Raw genomic sequence first — 19,222 nt, forward strand, 5'->3', positions numbered from 1 at the left:
ACCATTTTCTTAATTGTTTTGGGTTTGTTTTTGTAGGTCCTTTTCTTCTCTTGTATTTCCCACTTAGAGAAGTTCCTTTAGCATTTGTTGTAGAGCTGGTTTGGTGGTGCTGAATTCTCTTAGCATTTGCTTTTGCTTGTCTGTAAAGCTTTTGATTTCTCCATCAAATCTGAATGAGATCCTGGCTGGGTAGAGTAATCTTGGTTATAGGTTCTTTCGTTTCATCACTTTAAGTATATCATGCCACTCCCTTCTGGCTTGTAGAGTTTCTGCTGAGAAATCAGCTGTTAACCTTATGGGAGTTCCCTTGTATGTTATTTGTCATTTTTCCCTTGGTGCTCTCAGAAATTTTTCTTTGTCTTAAATTTTTGCCAGCTTGATTACTATGTGTCTCAGTGTGTTTCTCCTTGGGTTTATCCTGTATGGGACTGTCTACACTTCCTGGACTTAGGTGGCTATTTCCTTTCCCATGTTAGGGAAGTTTTTGACCATAATCGCTTCAAATATTTTCTCACATCCTTTCTCTATCTCTTCTCCTTCTTGGACCCCTATAATGTGAATGTTGTTGTGTTTAATGTTGTCCCAGAGGTCTCTTAGGCTGTCTTCATTTCTTTTCATTCTTTTTTCTTTATTCTGTTCCGCAGCAGTGAATTCCACCATTCTGTCTTCCAGGGCACTTATCCGTTCTTCTGCCTCAGTTATTCTGCTATTGATTCCTTCTAGTGTAGTTTTCATTTCAGTTATTGTATTGTTCATCTCTGTTTGTTTGTTCTTTAATTCTTCTAGGTCTTTGTTAAACATTTCTTGCATCTTCTCGATCTTTGCCTCCATTCTTTTTCCAAGGTCCTGGATCATCTTCACTATCATTATTCTGAATTCTTTTTCTGGAAGGTTGCCTATCTCCACTTCATTTAGTTGTTTTTCTGGGGTTTTATCTTGTTCCTTCATCTGGTACATAGCCCTCTGCCTTTTCATCTTGTCTATCTTTCTGTGAATGTGGTTTTTGTTCCACAGGCTGCAGGATTGTAGTTCTTCTTGCTTCTGCTGTCTGTTCTCTGGTGGATGAAGCTATCTAAGAGGCTGGTCTAATTGTTTTTAAACACCTTAGAGATAGGGAAAATTGAAATGATTTTAGTGTGTTACCCAATTTTATTTTAAAATGAGATTTGTGTATGTGTGTTCATCACAGGTTGGAAAACCTGAGGACTTCTGGTAAGGTTCAGTATGACTCTTCTGTGTATTTTATCATATATTAATAATATAGATGTGGTTTGCCAGTGTAGGACCTTGGACTATTTTAGCTACAAAGGCTATTTTAGAAAAATCACTCTATTTTAAAAAAATGAAGGAGTGATTCATTTATTAGTTATGCTAATCTAACTTAGGAATATAAAATATGTCGTTTGTCGTTTTGTTTTGTTTCCACAAAATATGTACCGCAAAATCATTAGAGTAAATCTGGCCTTTTTCCACACGTGTTTTTGACTTGCAAGTGCTTTACTCGCGTAGATCACAGTGTTAATAAGCTGTTGTTGTGGCAAGAAATGTTTTGACCTTATTAAGGATATTATGCCTTCTTAGGACGCTCATGAATTTTTAAGTCAGTGCTTAGACCAGCTGAAAGAGGATATGGAAAAATTAAATAAAACCTGGAAGACTGAACCTGTTCCTGGAGAAGAAAATTCACCAGATATTTCAGCTACTAGAGTATACACTTGCCCTGTTATTAGTAATTTGGAGTTTGAAGTTCAGCACTCCATCATCTGTAAAGCGTAAGTAGGCTCTAAGAGAACTCTTTTCCCTTTTAATTCTTTACAGCAAGTGACTACAACTCTTCTAGGTTTTAATTCTTATCTTCATTCCTGTGTCATGGGGATACATGAGTATAAATATCTTTGTTCAGTGTCTTTATCATCTATAAGAATGCTTGGTGGGGTGAGAACTAAAGTGAACTTAGTTTGTCAAATGCTTTAGTGCTGACTAAATGGTTAATTTTGCTCTGCCTTTTGAGTGTGTGTTACTGTGTGTGTGGTTTTTTTCCTTTTAATCACTGTGTGGAAAATCAAGCTCTTCGAGAATACTTGTTCATCTTTTTTTTATTATTATTAATTTATTTATTTATTTTTGGTTGAGTTGGATCTTTGTTGCTGCTCGCGGGCTTTCTCTAGTTGCGGCGAGCAGGGACTGCTCTTCATCGTGGTGCACAGGTTTCTCACTGCGGTGGCTTCTGTTGTTGCGGAGCACGGGCTCTAGGCGTGCGGAATTCAGTAGTTGTGTCTCGCAGGCTCTAGAGCTCAGGCTCAGTAGTTGTGGCGCATGGGCTTAGTTGCTCTGCAGTGTGTGGGATCTTCCCAGGTCAGGGCTCGAACCCATGTCCCCAGGATTGGCAGGCAAATTCTTAACTACTGCACCACCAGGGAAGCCCTCGTCTTTTTTCCCCTGAAAAGACTCCCTCCTATTAGTTGCTTATTTTGTTGAACCAAATTGTTTTTATAAAAAATGGGTTGGTTTTTTTTTTTTACAAGATACATTAAAATGTGGATTATTTTTAATTTTTGCAGTGCTTTTTAACCATGTTTACATTAACTATTGAGATTTAACTTCTACATTTAGTTAATTTCCATACTCATTATCAGAACTCTCTACCAGGTACTTGACATTAAAAAGTTCTATTTTGATTAATCTTCCATTTATCAGTAGTACATCTCTGAATACATTTTTTTTCAGAGAGTGGAATTCTTCAGAGTCCACATATAAATGAGAATTAATTCTGTGGCTTTCACACATGACTTAATACAGAATTATTAAGTGAGACACAGCCTTCCCCCTCAACATACTACATATACTGTCCCATCATATCCTGTTACTCTGACACTTAGAAGAAGTCTGATTTTGTTGATAATCTTTTCCTTCCTGAAAATCTGTGATATTCTTAATTTTTGAAATTCAGAGTTTCACTAATTTATATCTAGGTATTGACCCTTTTTCATGCATTTTGCATTTAACATGATGGGGCTTTTTCATCTGAAGATTTGGGATTTTTTTCAGCTCAGAAAAACTATTCTCTACACACTGCTTCTCTTCCATTTATTCTGGAATTTTCTTTAGGAAATTTAGCCATATGATGGCTCTTCATTCTCTGTCTTTCATATTTATTTATTTTTCTTTTTTCTTTAATTTTTATTTATTTTTTGGCTGCATTGGGTCTTCATTGCTGTGCGCGGGCTTTCTCTAGTTGCAGTGAGCAGGAGCTACTCTTCCTTGCACTGTGCGGGCTTCTCATTGCAGTGGCTTCTCTTGTTGCAGAGCTTGGGCTCTAGGTGCACCAGCTTCAGTAGTTGTGGCACATGGGCTCAGTAGTTGTGGCTCGTGGGCTCTAGAGCACAGGCTGAGTAGTTGTGGCACACAGACTTAGTTGCCCCTGGCATGTGGGATCTTCCCGGACCAGGGATCGAACCCATGTCACCTGCACGGCAGGCAGATTCTTAACCACTGCACCACCAGGGAAGTCCCCTTTATTTATTTTTCTTAGGCTGCTCAAAATGATAGTGTTCACTGAGGTCTCTTCCAGCTATGACACTAGTATTTTTTACTAGAATTTTGAACATTCACATGGACACTACAAGACAGTAGTTTTGCATCATTAATCTGTGACATTTTTTATCTTCATGGTTTCTTCAGTGTTTTTTATTCCCCCTAGTGGATAAATTTTTTTTTTTTTTTTTTGCGGTACGCGGGCCTCTCATTCACATGGACACTACAAGACAGTAGTTTTGCATCATTAATCTGTGACATTTTTTATCTTCATGGTTTCTTCAGTGTTTTTTATTCCCCCTAGTGGATAAATTTTTTTTTTTTTTTTTGCGGTACGCGGGCCTCTCACTGTTGTGGCCTCTCCCGTTGCGGAGCACAGGCTCCAGACGTGCAGGCTCAGCGGCCATGGCGCTCACGGGCCCAGCCGCTCCGCGGCATGTGGGATCTTCCCGGACCGCAGCACGAACCCGTATCCCCTGCATCGGCAGGTGGACTCTCAACCACTGCGCCACCAGGGAAGCCCGATAAATTATTTTTTAAAGAAAAGGTCTGGGTCTTAGTAATACAGTTCATCGTCTTGCAAAAGCTAGAGAGCCCACAGTATGATAGCCATCCCTCCGTTTCTTCTAATGCACTTTCCAAACAAAATTTGTTCAAGTCAGAGAGAGAAGCAGTTTGTCACTGTTAATATTTCATTTAACTGTGGGGTGTCAACCAAGTTTTTTTTGATAGGAAAATTTCTGTTGCCTGTGGTAGAAATGGCCACAGGCATCACAGGAAGAAAGAAAGCTATGTCAAAGTGATGCCTGCTTCACTGGGCCAACAGCATCAGTCAGCCATTCCAGTTATGCAGCACCCAAATATTGGGTGTGCAGTTGAGGTGTGTGTACCAGTGCATGAAGTGACCTGGCTCACAGTGTGTAAGCATGAAGCTGAATGCCAGGCATCCAGACTGAACAGTGACCCAAGAGTTGGCAAGTCCAGGAGGTAACAAGGTTCTCTGGGGCTGCAGCAGCAGTACAACTACCTCCTCAAAGGCCTTGCCTTAGTTTCTTTATTAGTCATTTTCTTTAAGACAACTCTTTAAAGATAAAATAGTTTCTGGCTGAAGGAAGATTCTATACACCTTATCCCTGAATTGTAATTTTCCATGTTTAGCCTCTGTCCCATCTGGCTGTAAGTTAGTTTGACCTGTTTGCCAAATGTACTTAATTTTTTTAAACTGTTATAGTTTAGATTGACTGGTTTTCGGTGGTTATAAGCCATTTCAATATATTAGTAATATATTCTTGAATATGAAGAATTTGTATGAATTCTCCATTTAAAGAACTTAAAACATCTAAAACTAAGTACTTAATAATCCCCCATAAAACCTCCTTCTGCAGTCTTCCCTATCTCAGTAATGACAGTTCAGTACTTAGAGTTTATCAGTACAACAGTGTGGTGTATTTCTTAAGTTTTCTTTTCTTTCTCTTGCACCCCTGCATCCCATATGTCAGCAAATCCTTTGAGCTTTTCCTTAAAAATACAACCAGAATCTGACCTCTTTTTACTACCTCCACTGACACCGCTGTGGTCCAAACCACCATCATCTCTTGACTGGATTGTTGCAATACCTTCTGACTGATCACTGTGTTTCTGCCCTTGTCTCTCTGTAGTCTATTTTAAACACATTAGCCAAAGTGATCCATTTAAAATGGACATTAGTTCATGTCGGTCCTCTGCTCATAACCCTTAAAATAAAAGCTGAAATTCTTGCTATGATCTACAAAACTCCGTAAGATTTGCCTTTCAGCAACCCCTCTCTCCCAGTTAACTCTCTTACTTCATCTCTTATCACTGTTTCCCCTTGCTCATTCTGTTCGAACCAAACTAGCTTTCTTGCTTTATTTGTTTGTTTTTTATTTATTTGTTTTTTGTTTATTTATTTATTTATGGCTGCATTGGGTCTTCGTGGCTGCGCATGGGCTTTCTCTAGTTGTGGTGAGTGGGGGCTACACTTCATTGTGGTGTGTGGGCTTCTCATTGTGGTGGCTTCTTGTTGTGGAGTACAGGCTCTAGGCACACGGGCTTCAGTAGTTGTGGCTCGTGGGCTCTAGAGCGCAGCCTCAGTAGTTGTGGCACACGGGCTTAGTTGCTTCATGGCATGTGGGATCTTCCCAGACCAGGGGTTGAACCCGTGTCCCCTGCATTGGCAGACAGATTCTTTTTTTTTTTCTTTTTTAAATTAACTTTTATTAGAGTATAGTTGATATACAGTGTTTTGTTAGTTTCTGCCATACAGCAAAGTGTATCAGTTATACATATACACACATCCACTCTCTTTTGATTCTATTCCCATATAGGTCATTACAGAGTATTGAGTAGAGTTCCCTGTGCTATATAGTAGGTTCTTACTAGTTATCTGTTTTATATAGTAGTGTGTATATGTAAATCCCAATCTCCCAACTTATCCCCCCCGACTTTTCCCCATTGGTTACCATAAGTTTGTTTTCTGCATATGTGACTCTATTTCTGTTTTGTAAATAGCTTCATTTGTACCATATTTTTCAGATTCCACATATAAGCAATATCATATGATATTTGTCTTTTTCTGTCTGACTTATTTCACTCAATATGACAGTCTCTAGGTGCATCCATGTTGCTGCAAATGGCATTATTTCATTCTTTTTTATGGCTGAGTAATATTCCATTGTATATATGTGCCACATCTTCTTTATCTGTTCTTCTGTCGATGGACATTTAGGTTCCCTCCATGTCCTGGCTATTGTAAATAGTGCTGGCAGACAGATTCTTAACAACTGTGCCACCAGGGAAGTCCTTCTTGCTTTTTAAAAAAAATGCCAGGGCTTCCCTGGTGGCACAGTGGTTAAGAGTCCGCCTGCCGATGCAGGGGATGCAGGTTCGTACCCCGATCCAGGAAGATGCCACATGCCGCGGAGCGGCTGGGCCCGTGAGCCATGGCCGCTGAGCCTGCACGTCCGGAGCCTGTGCTCCACAATGGGAGAGGCCACAACAGTGAGAGGCCCGCGTACAGCAAATAAATAAATAAATAAATAAATAAAATTTTAAAATGCCAGGATCCTGGTACCTCACGGCCTTTTCACTTACTGTTTCTCTTTCCCCATATTATCACATAGCTAGTGCCCTCCCTTCTCCATATCTTTATGTAAAAATCACTTGCTCAGTGAGGCATTTTCTTGCTACCATATCTAAAATTCCAGCCATCTACTCTCATCTTTTGCTTCCCTCTTCTATACTTTCTTTTTCTTCTTTAACACTTACCTAGCATACTATATATTTTACTTATGTATGTATTTTTATTGTATCTCTTCTCCAGTATAATGAAAGCTTCATGAGGGGACATATTTTTGTCTTGGTTTGTTCTCTGCTACAACCCCAGTGCCGAGAACAGTTTCAGCATATAGGAGACATATTCAGTGATGCATAACAAATTGTCCCAAACTTAGCAGCTTAAAACAACATCCACTTAACTCAGTTCTGTAGGTCAGAAGTCTAGGCAGGGTATGGCTGAGTTCTTTGCTCAGGTATCAGAAAGCTGAAATCAAGGTGTTGGCTGGAGTCAGTCCCCTTCTAAGCTCATTAAGGTTGTGAGCAGAATTTAGTTTCTTTCAGTTGTAGTACTAAGGTCCCCATTTTTTTGTTAGCTGTTGGCTGGGGCAACTCATTTCCTAAAGGTTGCCTATTGTTTCTTGCCTTGTGGCCTCTATAGGAAGTTCACAACAGTGCTATTTGCTTTCTTTAGGCCAGCAGTGCATGTCTCTGACTTCTAATCTGTGACTTCCTCTGTTTGAGACCTCTAGACCCAGATTTAAAGAGTTCATGTAATAAGGCCTCAACCATTCAGATAATCTCCTTTTTGATGAACTCTACAGTTAAGATTAGTAACATTAATTATATCTACAAAATCCCTTTTGCCATGTAAAGTAACATCATCATGGGAGTGATAGCTCATCATAATCACAGTCCTCCCACACTCAAAGGGGATAGAATTATACAAGGAAGGGCAAGGGTCATCTTAGAATTCTGCCTAGGAGAGAGGCACTCAATAAATGTTTATTTAATGAAGAACAGATGTATTCTTACAGTCCCTAGTGTTCAACTGTTGCAATAGAGAACTGGGGCAGGAAAATGAATATTACTAAAAATGCTGATAATGCAGACAAAATGAAAAACAGTCAACTAAAACTAAGTAAAAGAAATAAGTTGGCTTCCAGGTAAATTGAATATGATGTTTTGATCTCTGAGCCCATTTTCTGAAATTCTATAAAATGTATCCAGTGACCAAACAATTCTGCTACCAAACAGAGCTGCCTACACATGTTTACTGAGAACACATAGTATTTTCAATTTGACACATTGTTCATTTAGTCAAAAACTGGAAATAGTCCAGATGTCCATCAATATGGAAAAATTGTGGCATGCTCATACAGCTTAATACTAGGCAACAATGAAAAAATGGGCTATAGGGCTTCCCTGGTGGCGCAGTGGTTGAGAGTCCGCCTGCCGATGCAGGGGACACGGGTTCGTGCCCCGGTCTGGGAAGATCCCACATGCCACGGAGCGGCTAGGCCCGTGAGCCATGGCCGCTGAGCCTGCGCGTCCAGAGCCTGTGCTCCGCAGTGGGAGAGGCCACAACAGTGAGAGGCCCGTGTACCAACAAAAAAAAAAAAAAAAAAAAAAAAATGGGCTATAGCCATTTGCAACAAGCATGGTTGAATCTTAAAATCATGTTGAACAAAAGAAGCTAGTTAAAAGAAAACATTCTGTATGGTTCCATTTATGTAAGGTTCAGAAAAGGTAAAACTCAACTATTTTTTAAAAAATTTTTTATTGAAGTATAGTTATTTACAGTATCAGTATCATGTAAGTTTCAGGTGTATAACATAGTGATTCAGTTATATGTGTATATTCTTCTACAGATTCTTTTTCCTTATAGATTATTACATAATATTGGGTATAGTTCCCTGTGCTATATAGTAGGTCCTTGTTGGTTATCTGTTTTATACATAGTAGTGTGTATATGTTAATCCCAGCCTCCTAATTTATCCCTCCCCCCACACCCCTTTCCCCTTTGGTAACCATAAGTTTGTTTTTTGTGTCTGTGAGTCTTTCTGTTTTGGAAATAAATTCATCTGTATCCTTTTTGTTCTTCTAGATTCCACATATAAGTGATATATGATACTTGTTTTTGTCTGGCTTACTTCACTTGGTATGATTAAACCTAGGTCCATCTACGTTGCTGCAAATGGCGTTATTTCTTTTTTTAATGGCTGAGTAGTATTCCATTGTATAGATACCCAACATCTTTATTTATTCATCTGCCAGGGGACACTTAGGTTGCTTCCATGTCTTGGATATTGTAAATAGTGGTGCAGTGAACATTGGGGTACGTGTATCTTTTCGAATTATGGTTTTCTCTGGATATATGGCCAGGAGTGGGATCACAAGATCACATGATAGCCCTATTTTTAGTTTTTTAAGGAACCTGCATACTATTCTGCATACTGGCTGCAGCAGTTTACATTCCCACAAATAGTGTAGGAGGGTTCCTGTTTCTCCACACCCCCTGCAGCATTTATTATTCGTAGACTTTTTGATGATGGCCATTCTGACCAGTGTGAGGTGATACCTCATTGTAGTTTTGATTTGCATTTCTCTGATAATTAGCGATGTTGAGCATCTTTTCATGTGCCTTTTGGCCATCTTTGTGTCTTCTTTGGAGGAATGTCTCTTTAGGTCTTCTGCCCATTTTTTGATTGGTTGTTTGTTTTTTTGATATTGAGCTGTATGAGCTGTTTGTATATTTTTTTACTGAAGTATAGTTATTTTACAGTGTTGTGTTAATTTCTGCTGTACAGCAAAGTGATTCAGTTATACATACATACATTGTTTTTTTATATTCTTTTTCATTATGGTTTATCATAGGATATTGACTGTAGTCCCCTGTGCTGTATACAGTGGGACCTTGTTTATCCATTCTATATATAGTAGCTTACATCTGCTAACCCCAACCTCCCACACTATCCTTCCCCCCAGCCCCCTCCCCCTTGGCAACCACCAGTCTGTTATCTATGTCCGTGATTCTGTTTCTGTTTCATAGATAGGTTCATTTGTGTCATATTTTAGATTCCACATATAAGTGATATCATATGGTATTTGTCTTTCTCTTTCTGACTTACTTCACTTAGTATGATAATCTTTAGTTGCATCCGTGTTGCTGCAAATAGCATTATTTCGTTCTTTTTTTATGGCTGACAGTTCCATTTTTTAGAATGTGTTTGAGCCTCTATGACTATCAGTCTAAAGCAAGTAGAGGGACTTCCCTGGTGGTCCAGTGGGTAAGACTCTGCACTCCCAGTGCCGGGGGCCCAGGTTCGATCCCTGGTTGGGGAACTAGATCCCACATGCATGCTGCAACTAAGAGTTGACATGCTGCAATGAAGATCCAGTGTGCTGCAACTAAGACTGGGCACAGCCAAAATAAATAAATTTTTTAAAATAAATAAATAAATAAAGCAAGTAGATATAGGAAGGGGTTAACATACTCAAAAAGCAGGGTGACCACAAATCAAAAACACAATAGATTCACAAAAATCAAAAAGAAGAAAACACAAGCATAAAATAAAAGGAAATTATCAAGCCACAAAAAGAAAAAGAAAGGAACAAAGAAGAAACAGAATCAACTGGAAAATAAGGCTTAAAATGGCAATATATACATATCTATCAATAATTACCTTAAATGTCAATGGACTGCATGCTCCAATCAAAAGACATAGAGTGGCAGATTGGATAAAAAACCAAAACTCAACTGTTGTGTTGGAAGTCAGGATAATAGTTATCTTTTGGAAGTAAGAAAGGGATAGTGATTGGGAAGAGGCATGTGAGGGGGCTTATAGGGAGGGAGTTCATAGTGTTCTATTTCTTGAGTTGAGTGGTGATTACATGTGTGTGTTAACTGATAATTCATCAAGCTATACAACTTTGACTGGTTCACTTTTCTATATATATATATTATACTTCAGTGTTTTAAAGTTTGGGGGTTTTTTGGAAAGTATAAAAATTTTTAATTTAGCATTTTAAGAAAGTACTTAAACACTTTCAATTGATGTTTTACCTGTATGGATTTAATAAGGGTTAAAGTAAGCATGAGAAAAGTTTTAAATGTTTATTTCTCATGCCTAGTCATGGTCTCTCAGTACCTGATAAGTTCAGTGGGGGAGCAGTGTTTCTGAAGTATATTTGTATTTATTTTGTATTGCACAGTTAGGCTTCTAAATTCTTATATTTGTCTTTTATTTTTACAGATGTGGAGAGATTATTCCCAAAAGAGAACAGTTTAATGACCTCTCCATTGACCTTCCTCGAAGGAAAAAGCCACTCCCTCCTCGTTCAATTCAAGATTCCCTTGATCTTTTCTTTAGGGTAAATAATATCTTTTGGTATTTCCACATAACTAAATTTTATATATCATAGATAATTGTATTTGAAGTTGGTTTATTTAAGGCGGAGTTTTGACAAAATAGTTGCAGGGGAAACAAATGAGAAATATTTATAAATAGTATTTTTTAGGAGCTTGGTAAATATGGTTGTTAACTGATTGTAGATGAAAATTAATTGCTCAAGTAGATTATACATCTAACTCAACAGCAAGTGTTTTAGACAACCTTAGAAGCATTTGTTTGTAAACAAATAATATGAAGTGACATATGCTAAAATTGGGTAATGTGAGTCAAAATTGGAGACACTATCTAAGTTAGTATACTAAGATCTGAGGAATGAAAAAAAATACTTTTTGCTTCTCCTTAGGTTATATGTACCACGTTAGAAACAGAAAGGACAAGTCATGTTTATTCAGAGCTATAGATAAATATTTGCATTTGTGTTATACTGTTACAGATATTCAGAAAGTTTCTGGGGCATAATTGGACATGTTGTGTAGCAGTCCTTATAATTGATGGCAGTTTGCCATCTGTATAATAGTGGTTCTTGTTTTGTTGTAGCAAATGGGCAGGGTTGTCATCCTAAGATTTAAAAAAAAAAAAAGACCTCTGTTCTTGAAATGATGAATATTCAGCTCCACCCAAGGATAAATATTCTGCTTTTCTTTTTGTTTTAGTCATTCCTTACTATTCCTGTTATTATCATAGAATTTGAAGCTTTTCCTGTGTATCTTTACCCCCATTTTTTAAGGATTTCTTGTTTCAGTTTTCTCTAGGTAATGATATCCACCCCAAACTTTGGTCCTTTTAGAGCAGTTGTTCTTAGTGGGCTGTCACCAGAAGATTGAGTTCCATTATAAGAAAGGGGTAGAGTTACACCTAACAGACCAGGAACTCCGCCTAACCTGAAGGTGATCTTATCTCTGCTATGGCCAAATGTTAAAATCTGGATATACTCTTGGCAGTGGTTCTTGTGTATCCATGGGGAAAAGGTTGAGAATCTGCTACTATAGTTTAGTTACTGTCATAAATTGAGATGTTTCCTTGGTTAAAAAAAGGAAATTAGGAATTCTGAAACAGGGCATGATATTATAACTATATTTTGAGGATTAGGTCTTAATTTAGTAAGGCTTATGATTCTAGACACAAAATTTAAACTGGTCGGAGTTGTCATTCCACTGAACTAGTATGACTAGAGAAAATAGTATTTAATGGGGCAGTGCTAATTCAACTTTATACTTTATTTTTCCCTCTTGTCTTTTTACAGGCAGAAGAACTTGAGTATTCCTGTGAGAAGTGTGGTGGGAAATGTGCTCTTGTCAGGCACAAATTTAACAGGCTACCCAGGTAAAATTAATTGGCTCTTCAATTTTTCTTCTTTAAAGTACTTACAAATATTACTGAATAAGTGAGGCTTATCAGATGGATTGGTAAAGAAGGTCAGCAAAGCTGAGATATGAAGAGGGTAGAGAATGGAAAGCTACAATTCTCTTGTATAAGAAAGGAAGAAGATTTGGAAAGTTGAAGAAGAGAAGGAACCTGAGAGTCCCAAGAAGATGGCAACAAGGGAACGAGGCTGATGAGACTTTGGAATAATAATGGGGACTTACTAGTAAATTTTTAATTCAGTAATGTGTAACACTCAATTATAATTTGCTGTGCATGTACATTTTATAGAACTTTTTTTTTTTTTTTTTTTTTGCGGTACGCGGGCCTCTCACTGTTGTGGCCTCTCCCATTGCGGAGCACAGGCTCCGGACGCGCAGGCTCAGCGGCCATGGCTCACGGGCACAGCCGCTCCGCGGCATGTGGGATCCTCCCAGACTGGAGCACGAACCCTTGTCCCCTGCATCGGCAGGCGGACTCTCAACCACTGTGCCACCAGGGAAGCCCATATAGAACTTTTTTATAAGTGGAGAAAACTTTTCATTTCTCTCTTACCTTTCTCTAGAGAATGTGCTACTGAAATAAGAATAGTTCTTGTCAAAAGTCATCTTAAAAAAATTAATTTTCACCATCAAACATAAGGGCTGTTTAACACTTGATTTATTTATTTTAATAAATTTATTTATTTTTGACTGTGTTGGGTCTTCATTGCTGTGTGCAGGCTTTCTCTAGTTGCAGTGAGCAGGCTTCTCATTGCCGTGGCTTCTCTTGTTGCGGAGCACGGGCTCTAGGTGCGCAGGCTTCAGTAGTTGTGGCTCGTGGGCTCTAGAGCCCAGGCTTATTAGTTGTGGCGCATGGGCTTAGTTGCTCCGCGGCATGTGGGATCTTCCCGAACCAGGGCTCAAACCCATGTCCCCTGCATTAGCAGGCGATTCTTAACCACTACGCCACCAGGGAGGTCCTGTTTAACACTTTAAATTACCATTTGTCGTTATATAACATCCATTTTTTGGTAAACTATATAACATTGAAATAAATAATTTAGGGATTTGATCCATTATCAATACCAGTATTCTAAAATTAGTTTTCTTGTCTGATGTGTTTTGATTTTTTTTCTAGGAACATTATTTTACTGAGACCTCCCAATTAATATCTACCCAATGCCTGTGTTTTATTTTTATCTTTATTCGTAGTACCTAGCACAATGCCTAGCACGTGGCAAGTATTCAGTAAATGTTCTTTGACAGATCTTTAGTTCAGCCTAATGTAGTCTTTAAATCAAAAGCTGTCTAACATGGTTAGTTACAGTGATCTCTTCTTACCTGTAAGAGAGCTACCTCTATTATGTATAAACTAATAATGTTATCATCTCCTGTTTTTCAGGATCCTCATTCTTCATTTGAAACGATATAGCTTCAATGTTGCTCTCTCACTTAACAACAAGATTGGGCAGCAAGTCATCATTCCAAGATACCTGACCCTCTCGTCTCATTGCACTGAAAATACAAAACCACCCTTCAACCTTGGTTGGAGTGCACAAATGGCAATGTAAGTCCTTGAGAATTTCTTTCCCTTTTGAAGTAGAAAGGCTTTTAGTATCTGATCAAAAGAATGACTGAACTACATAACATGACTCCAGGTAAAATCAGACCAAGAAGGAGATTTTTATTTTGCTTTATTTTGGGACTTTGTGCTAAGTTTTACCTGATTTAAGTAATTGAATAAAATGCTTAAACAAAAACTTTCAACATATATTAATTGCCTTTCATAATAAATTACCTTTTTCGGGAGTGCTCCTTACTCTTTTAGATCACTAGAAGATAGTTTGATACATTTGGGGAATATAAACCAAATTTGCATGATCATAAGAGTCACTTGAATGCTAAAAATACTGATTCCTGTGTTTGTTCCTTAGAAGTTCTGTTTCAGCAAATCTGATATAGGGCTGGGGAATCAATATTTTTTAACAAATGCCTCTGCTGACTCTGGAGTATGCAAACTTGAGAAACAGTACATTAAATATTATGCTGGGACCCCCAAAATAGATTGTGTCTTCATAAATGTATTATTACCAGTTTGAGCAAAGAACTTCAATGGCTCCTCGAAATTTTTCCTTGAGAAAAGAAGTAACTTTTACATTCTATTTTGCATCATCATGAATGCCAGGAAAACCTTAAGACTTCTCTAAATGTTGCTCTTTCTTCTGCGTACTTGCATTACTTTGGAGCCATATATTGTAGTTCTTTTTTATACTTGAACACTAGTTTGGTATAATCATAAAGTTCTAGAGCTTTAGAGGTGAAAGGGATTTTAGAGATTTTTGTCTTTCTTAATTTTACAGAGGAGATCCAAGGAAATTAAGTGATTTTCTTAAGCTCATACAGTTAGTAACTGGAAGAGCCAGGTCTCTTCATTGACATGGAATAATAGACATTACAGAAAGCAAATGAACATTTGCTAACATGAATTAATGAAGTTTTGTAAAAATTATTCCCCTTGGATTAATAATTGAAATATATTCTACATCATGTATGTTTACACTAAAGGCCTCAATAAATCAATAACAACATGTTCCCAGAGAATCAGTGTTTCTGGATTTTTCTCTTATGGCCTTTCATTAGAATAGATGTTTTTGCTTGATGGAAACTGCCCTCTACTGGTGGAGCTAGTATTCTTTCTGGCAGTACTTTCAAACCATTAGCCAAGGCTGTTTAATGATCACAGGCCTGAAACCAGGCTCTCTGACTCAGTGATATGATAGCTTTAAGATTTTGAACAAATTCCTTGACCTGTCTGTAGGGAAAATAACAGGGTAGTTGTGAACATTAAATGAGGTAATACACAAGAGTTCTTACTACAGTGCCTGACATCTAGTAAGTCCTCAATAAATGAGAGCTATTGTTATTTTATTGCTTAAAAGAACTGAGACAAAGAGAATTTCCCAAGTTCTCTTTATATTGTATTTGACTTCGTTTTCAATGTTGTTTATTTAGATCATTAGATAAGGAAGAGCCTAGAGAAAGTATTTTGTTTTCTCTTTTGGCCTCTATTGTTAGTTTAAAAGTATTATAATTGTTTGCTTTTCAAGAGGATATATAAGGGACTATAATACAGAATAATTCATTTAATAAGTTAAATATATTTTTAGTAATAGTAATTGTATACATATATATTTTCTAATTTTCTGATAGTTCTAGACCATTGAAAGCCTCTCAAATGGTGAATTCCTGCATCACCAGCCCTTCTACACCTTCAAAGTGAGTTATATTTCTTGTGTACCCAAAATTTGTATTTTTAAGGATTTGGCTTACCCTGATTTCCAAGATTATCCCTTCCCCTTTTCTTATTGTTTCTCTTTTTGCATGATAATTGCTCTGCATTACTGTACTTTGGAATTTTCCTGAATATGCTTTAAACTGTAATTTAGTGAGTATCAAGTTTTTAACACTGAATCAAGTTCAGATGGTTCTCTCAAAATTTTGTTTTAAAACTTCTTAAATCATCTGTTGTATGTAATATTTTCATCCTACAACTCTAGAAATTGACTAATGATGAGGGATTTTAAGGATTGAAGGGTTAAAATAACCCCTACTGGTATAAAAAGCACCATTCTTCAAATATACACATGGAGATTCCAAAATGTCTTTTCACCTGTTGCTAGCCAGTGTGGGACTTATTGTCTTAGACACTGAGCTGGAGCTATTCTGAAAGGGGACAGGAAAACAAATACACATTAGAATGTAGCTATTCTACAAATGTTTTTTGCTTAAGACCAAAAGTTTGTCCAAGAAGGAAACAAATACTTTTTTTTTTAATATACCTCCTCTGTGATTTGACTAGAACCACAGTTCCTGATTAGACATTTCTAAATGACTTCTTTGTCATTTGTCTTTAAAATTAGTTTTTCTAAAAATTTGATGTCCCAAAGTACTTTTAGAAAAGAGACACTTTTGTTGTTTAAGGGCTTTTGGGGGGCTTATATAACCATAAAATGACATTTGGGAATTGCTATTTTCTTTTCCTCCTGTTAATTATTTTTCAGTGCAATTAAAACCAGATGACTAACTGACTAGAAATCTGAAATGGTACCGATATGAATACTCTTGCCCGTTCTCAAGATACAAATGAGCAATACCACTTGGCTGCTTAGAAAGTGAGCAAGTGATGCATTTACAGGATGAATATTTTTCCTTACTACAGGCAAGCTGCCTTCTGTGAATATAGTAACTATTAATGGAATGCACTCTTTATGTACCAAATCACTATAGCTTCAAGAAAGAGATGGTTTCATTGGGCATCATTATACTTGGCATGGTCAATCTGTTCTCCAGGGTCTTACTGCTATGAGAATTTGAGAGTTGGTCAATAAAGGATGATTAGGCCCTAGAAGACCTGTCATGCCGATCAAACTTAAAAGAGGCTGAGCTATGAACCAGAATACCATTGGTTCTTCTATAATGTCCTTTGTCACATTTGACCCTGGTATATTAGTAGCCAGGTGTCACCCTTCTTCAGCAAAGTATTTACATGGATAAATAAATCAATATGTTCAGTTTTGCTTGGTGAGCATGAAATCAGAAATGAAGAATTAAGATGGCTAATTGGCTATTTCTAAGTTATATTAACCCTTTTTGAACACATATTGGGAGGCTATTCAAGTGTTCAGACTGAAGTGCAGTGATATCCTGGCTGCTCTCAGCCAAAGACTATGGTTGGGTTTATCACTGACCACTTGCCTCTTTTCTTTGATCTACGTTGCTATGCAATCCTCCTGATTTCCATTGTGGCCTCTTATTTCTTGGTGCCATCATTCTACATGTTTATTTACAGTTTTCACATTTAGATTATTGCATTTTCCAATTTCCATTTTACATTTTTTTTTTTTTAGTACAGCATATGAATTTATGTTAACCTTCATCAAAGAAAATTTGTGCTTTTTGACCTTTACCACTTTTTCCTTTAGTTTATTTTCAGCTCACTTAGAAGACAACACAGTAACACCTTACTTATCTGGTATCATTGAAGAATAATATTTGATATTCCAAATAAATGAATTTTTATATAACTGAAGCTTGTCCTTATAAAAATTGCCTTTTTAATTGTAATCTTTAAAATGTTTTAACCATTTTAGATGGTTATATCTCTGTAAGCTTACAGAATTCCTTATATTAAATAAAATACGCTGCAGATAATTTAAATATGTTGTAATTACTTAAAATCGGCATTGTAAATATCAGTTATTGCACTGTGTTTTAATGTGATAATGCCCTCAGAGGCTCTTAATTCTTATAAGACAGTTTACCTTTAACTTAAATTACTTTATAGTTCTTTATTGCCCTTTTTGTGGTTATTCTCTCTCATTTCTTAGCTCTCATTTCTTGATGAACTTGCTACATTATTTTATACACTATTTCCTGGGGAAATAAGGTCCCTGCCCGAAGAGTAAAGTTCATGGGCTTCGAAACTGCTGCCTTCCTCAGAGGCGTTTTTTTTGTTTTGTTTTTTTTACTTTTAAGTTCCTGTGTTCTACAAGGTAGAGGTTGCCAGAAGTTGGACCTACATATAAATGGATAAGTGGAATGTTACTGTTAATTTCAAAGTACATGGATTATAATTTAAAAGAGCAAAAATTAATCCTCATGCACTCTCTTGTCAAAAATGTATTCATTGCTATGTCTGCATGCATTCAGTAAGGTACTTGCTTTATAAAGCCAGTAACAAACTTCTTTGGAGTTGATCATTAAAAGAAAAAAGGCACAAAGTGATTGGTTTACTGATAATATATAATAGCATAAGAGTTGTCTGATTTTCAAAGCATGGCTCTTTTGGAGTAGGGCAAAGGTAATTCTTAAATATACCTCTTTTCATATATCTTTTTTTCTCTGTTAAATCATTCTCCATAATGGAAAAGCTTTTTGTTTTAATTGATATTTATACTTCAAAAAAATAACAAGGACAAATGTTTATTTGTCAGACTTACATAGGGTTTTTTTGTTTGTTCGTTTTTCTTAAATTACAGGAATTTCACCTTCAAATCCAAGAATTCCTTGGCTTTATGCCTTGATTCAGACAGTGAAGATGAGCTTAAACGCTCTGTGGCCCTTAGCCAGAGACTTTGTGAAATGTCAGGCAGTGAACAGCAGCAGGAAGACCTGGAAAAGGTAAGTAATTTCTCACCAAAATAACTGACTGTCCAAACAAATGCCTTTCATAACCAGCATCAGCAAGCTTAATAAATACACAGGATGGATCATTTCTTGTGAATGAGGATTTTTCAGATGTACTCTTAGCACCTTTCAGTATGCACTATGATATTATTAACTGTAGTCACCATACTGTACATTACATCCCTGTGACTTATTTATTTTATAACTGGAAGTTTATACCTTTTTGCCCCTTCACCCATTTCACTCACTCCCTAGCCCCCACCTCTGGTAACAACCAATGTGTTCTCTGTATCTGTGAGCTTAGTTTTTTTGTTTGTTTGTTTTTTAGATTCCACATGTAAGTGAGATCATACATTATTTGTCTTTGTGTAACTTATTTCCCTCAGGGTCCTTCAGTGATGTCACAAATGGCAAGATTTCTTTCTTCCTTCCTTCCTTCCCTCCCTCCCTCCGTCCGTTCCTTCCTTGTTGCTGTGCGCGGGCTTTCTCTAGTTTCAGCCAGGAGGGGCTACTCTTTGTTGCGGTGCGTGGGCTTCTCATTGCGGTGGCTTCTCTTGTTGCGGAGCACGGGGCTCTAGGCGTGCGGGCTTCAGTAGTTGTGGTGCATGGGCTCTAGAGCGCAGGCTCAGTACTTGTGTTGCACAGGCTTAGTTGATCTGCAGCATGTGGGAT

General features: G+C 37.3%; 1 protein-coding gene across 3 annotated transcripts in view; it reads left to right on the plus strand.

The window, feature by feature from the left end:
* The window catches only part of USP37 (ubiquitin specific peptidase 37), an 89,027-nt gene that overhangs the window by 45,100 nt on the left and 24,705 nt on the right, over positions 1–19,222 (plus strand). For 2 of the 3 annotated variants that reach the window (XM_024763167.1, XM_024763168.1), the window contains exons 14-19: positions 1,582–1,772; positions 10,863–10,980; positions 12,265–12,344; positions 13,767–13,931; positions 15,575–15,640; positions 18,403–18,544. In XM_024763167.1, the coding sequence (XP_024618935.1) occupies positions 1,582–1,772; positions 10,863–10,980; positions 12,265–12,344; positions 13,767–13,931; positions 15,575–15,640; positions 18,403–18,544 (762 nt within the window). The remainder of the gene's footprint in view (positions 1–1,581; positions 1,773–10,862; positions 10,981–12,264; positions 12,345–13,766; positions 13,932–15,574; positions 15,641–18,402; positions 18,545–19,222) is intronic. The other variant, XM_024763169.1, reaches the window with a different exon arrangement.

Source organism: Neophocaena asiaeorientalis, unplaced genomic scaffold (assembly GCF_003031525.2).
Source record: "Neophocaena asiaeorientalis asiaeorientalis breed wild unplaced genomic scaffold, Neophocaena_asiaeorientalis_V1.1 scaffold86, whole genome shotgun sequence".
Taxonomy (NCBI): domain Eukaryota; kingdom Metazoa; phylum Chordata; class Mammalia; order Artiodactyla; family Phocoenidae; genus Neophocaena; species Neophocaena asiaeorientalis.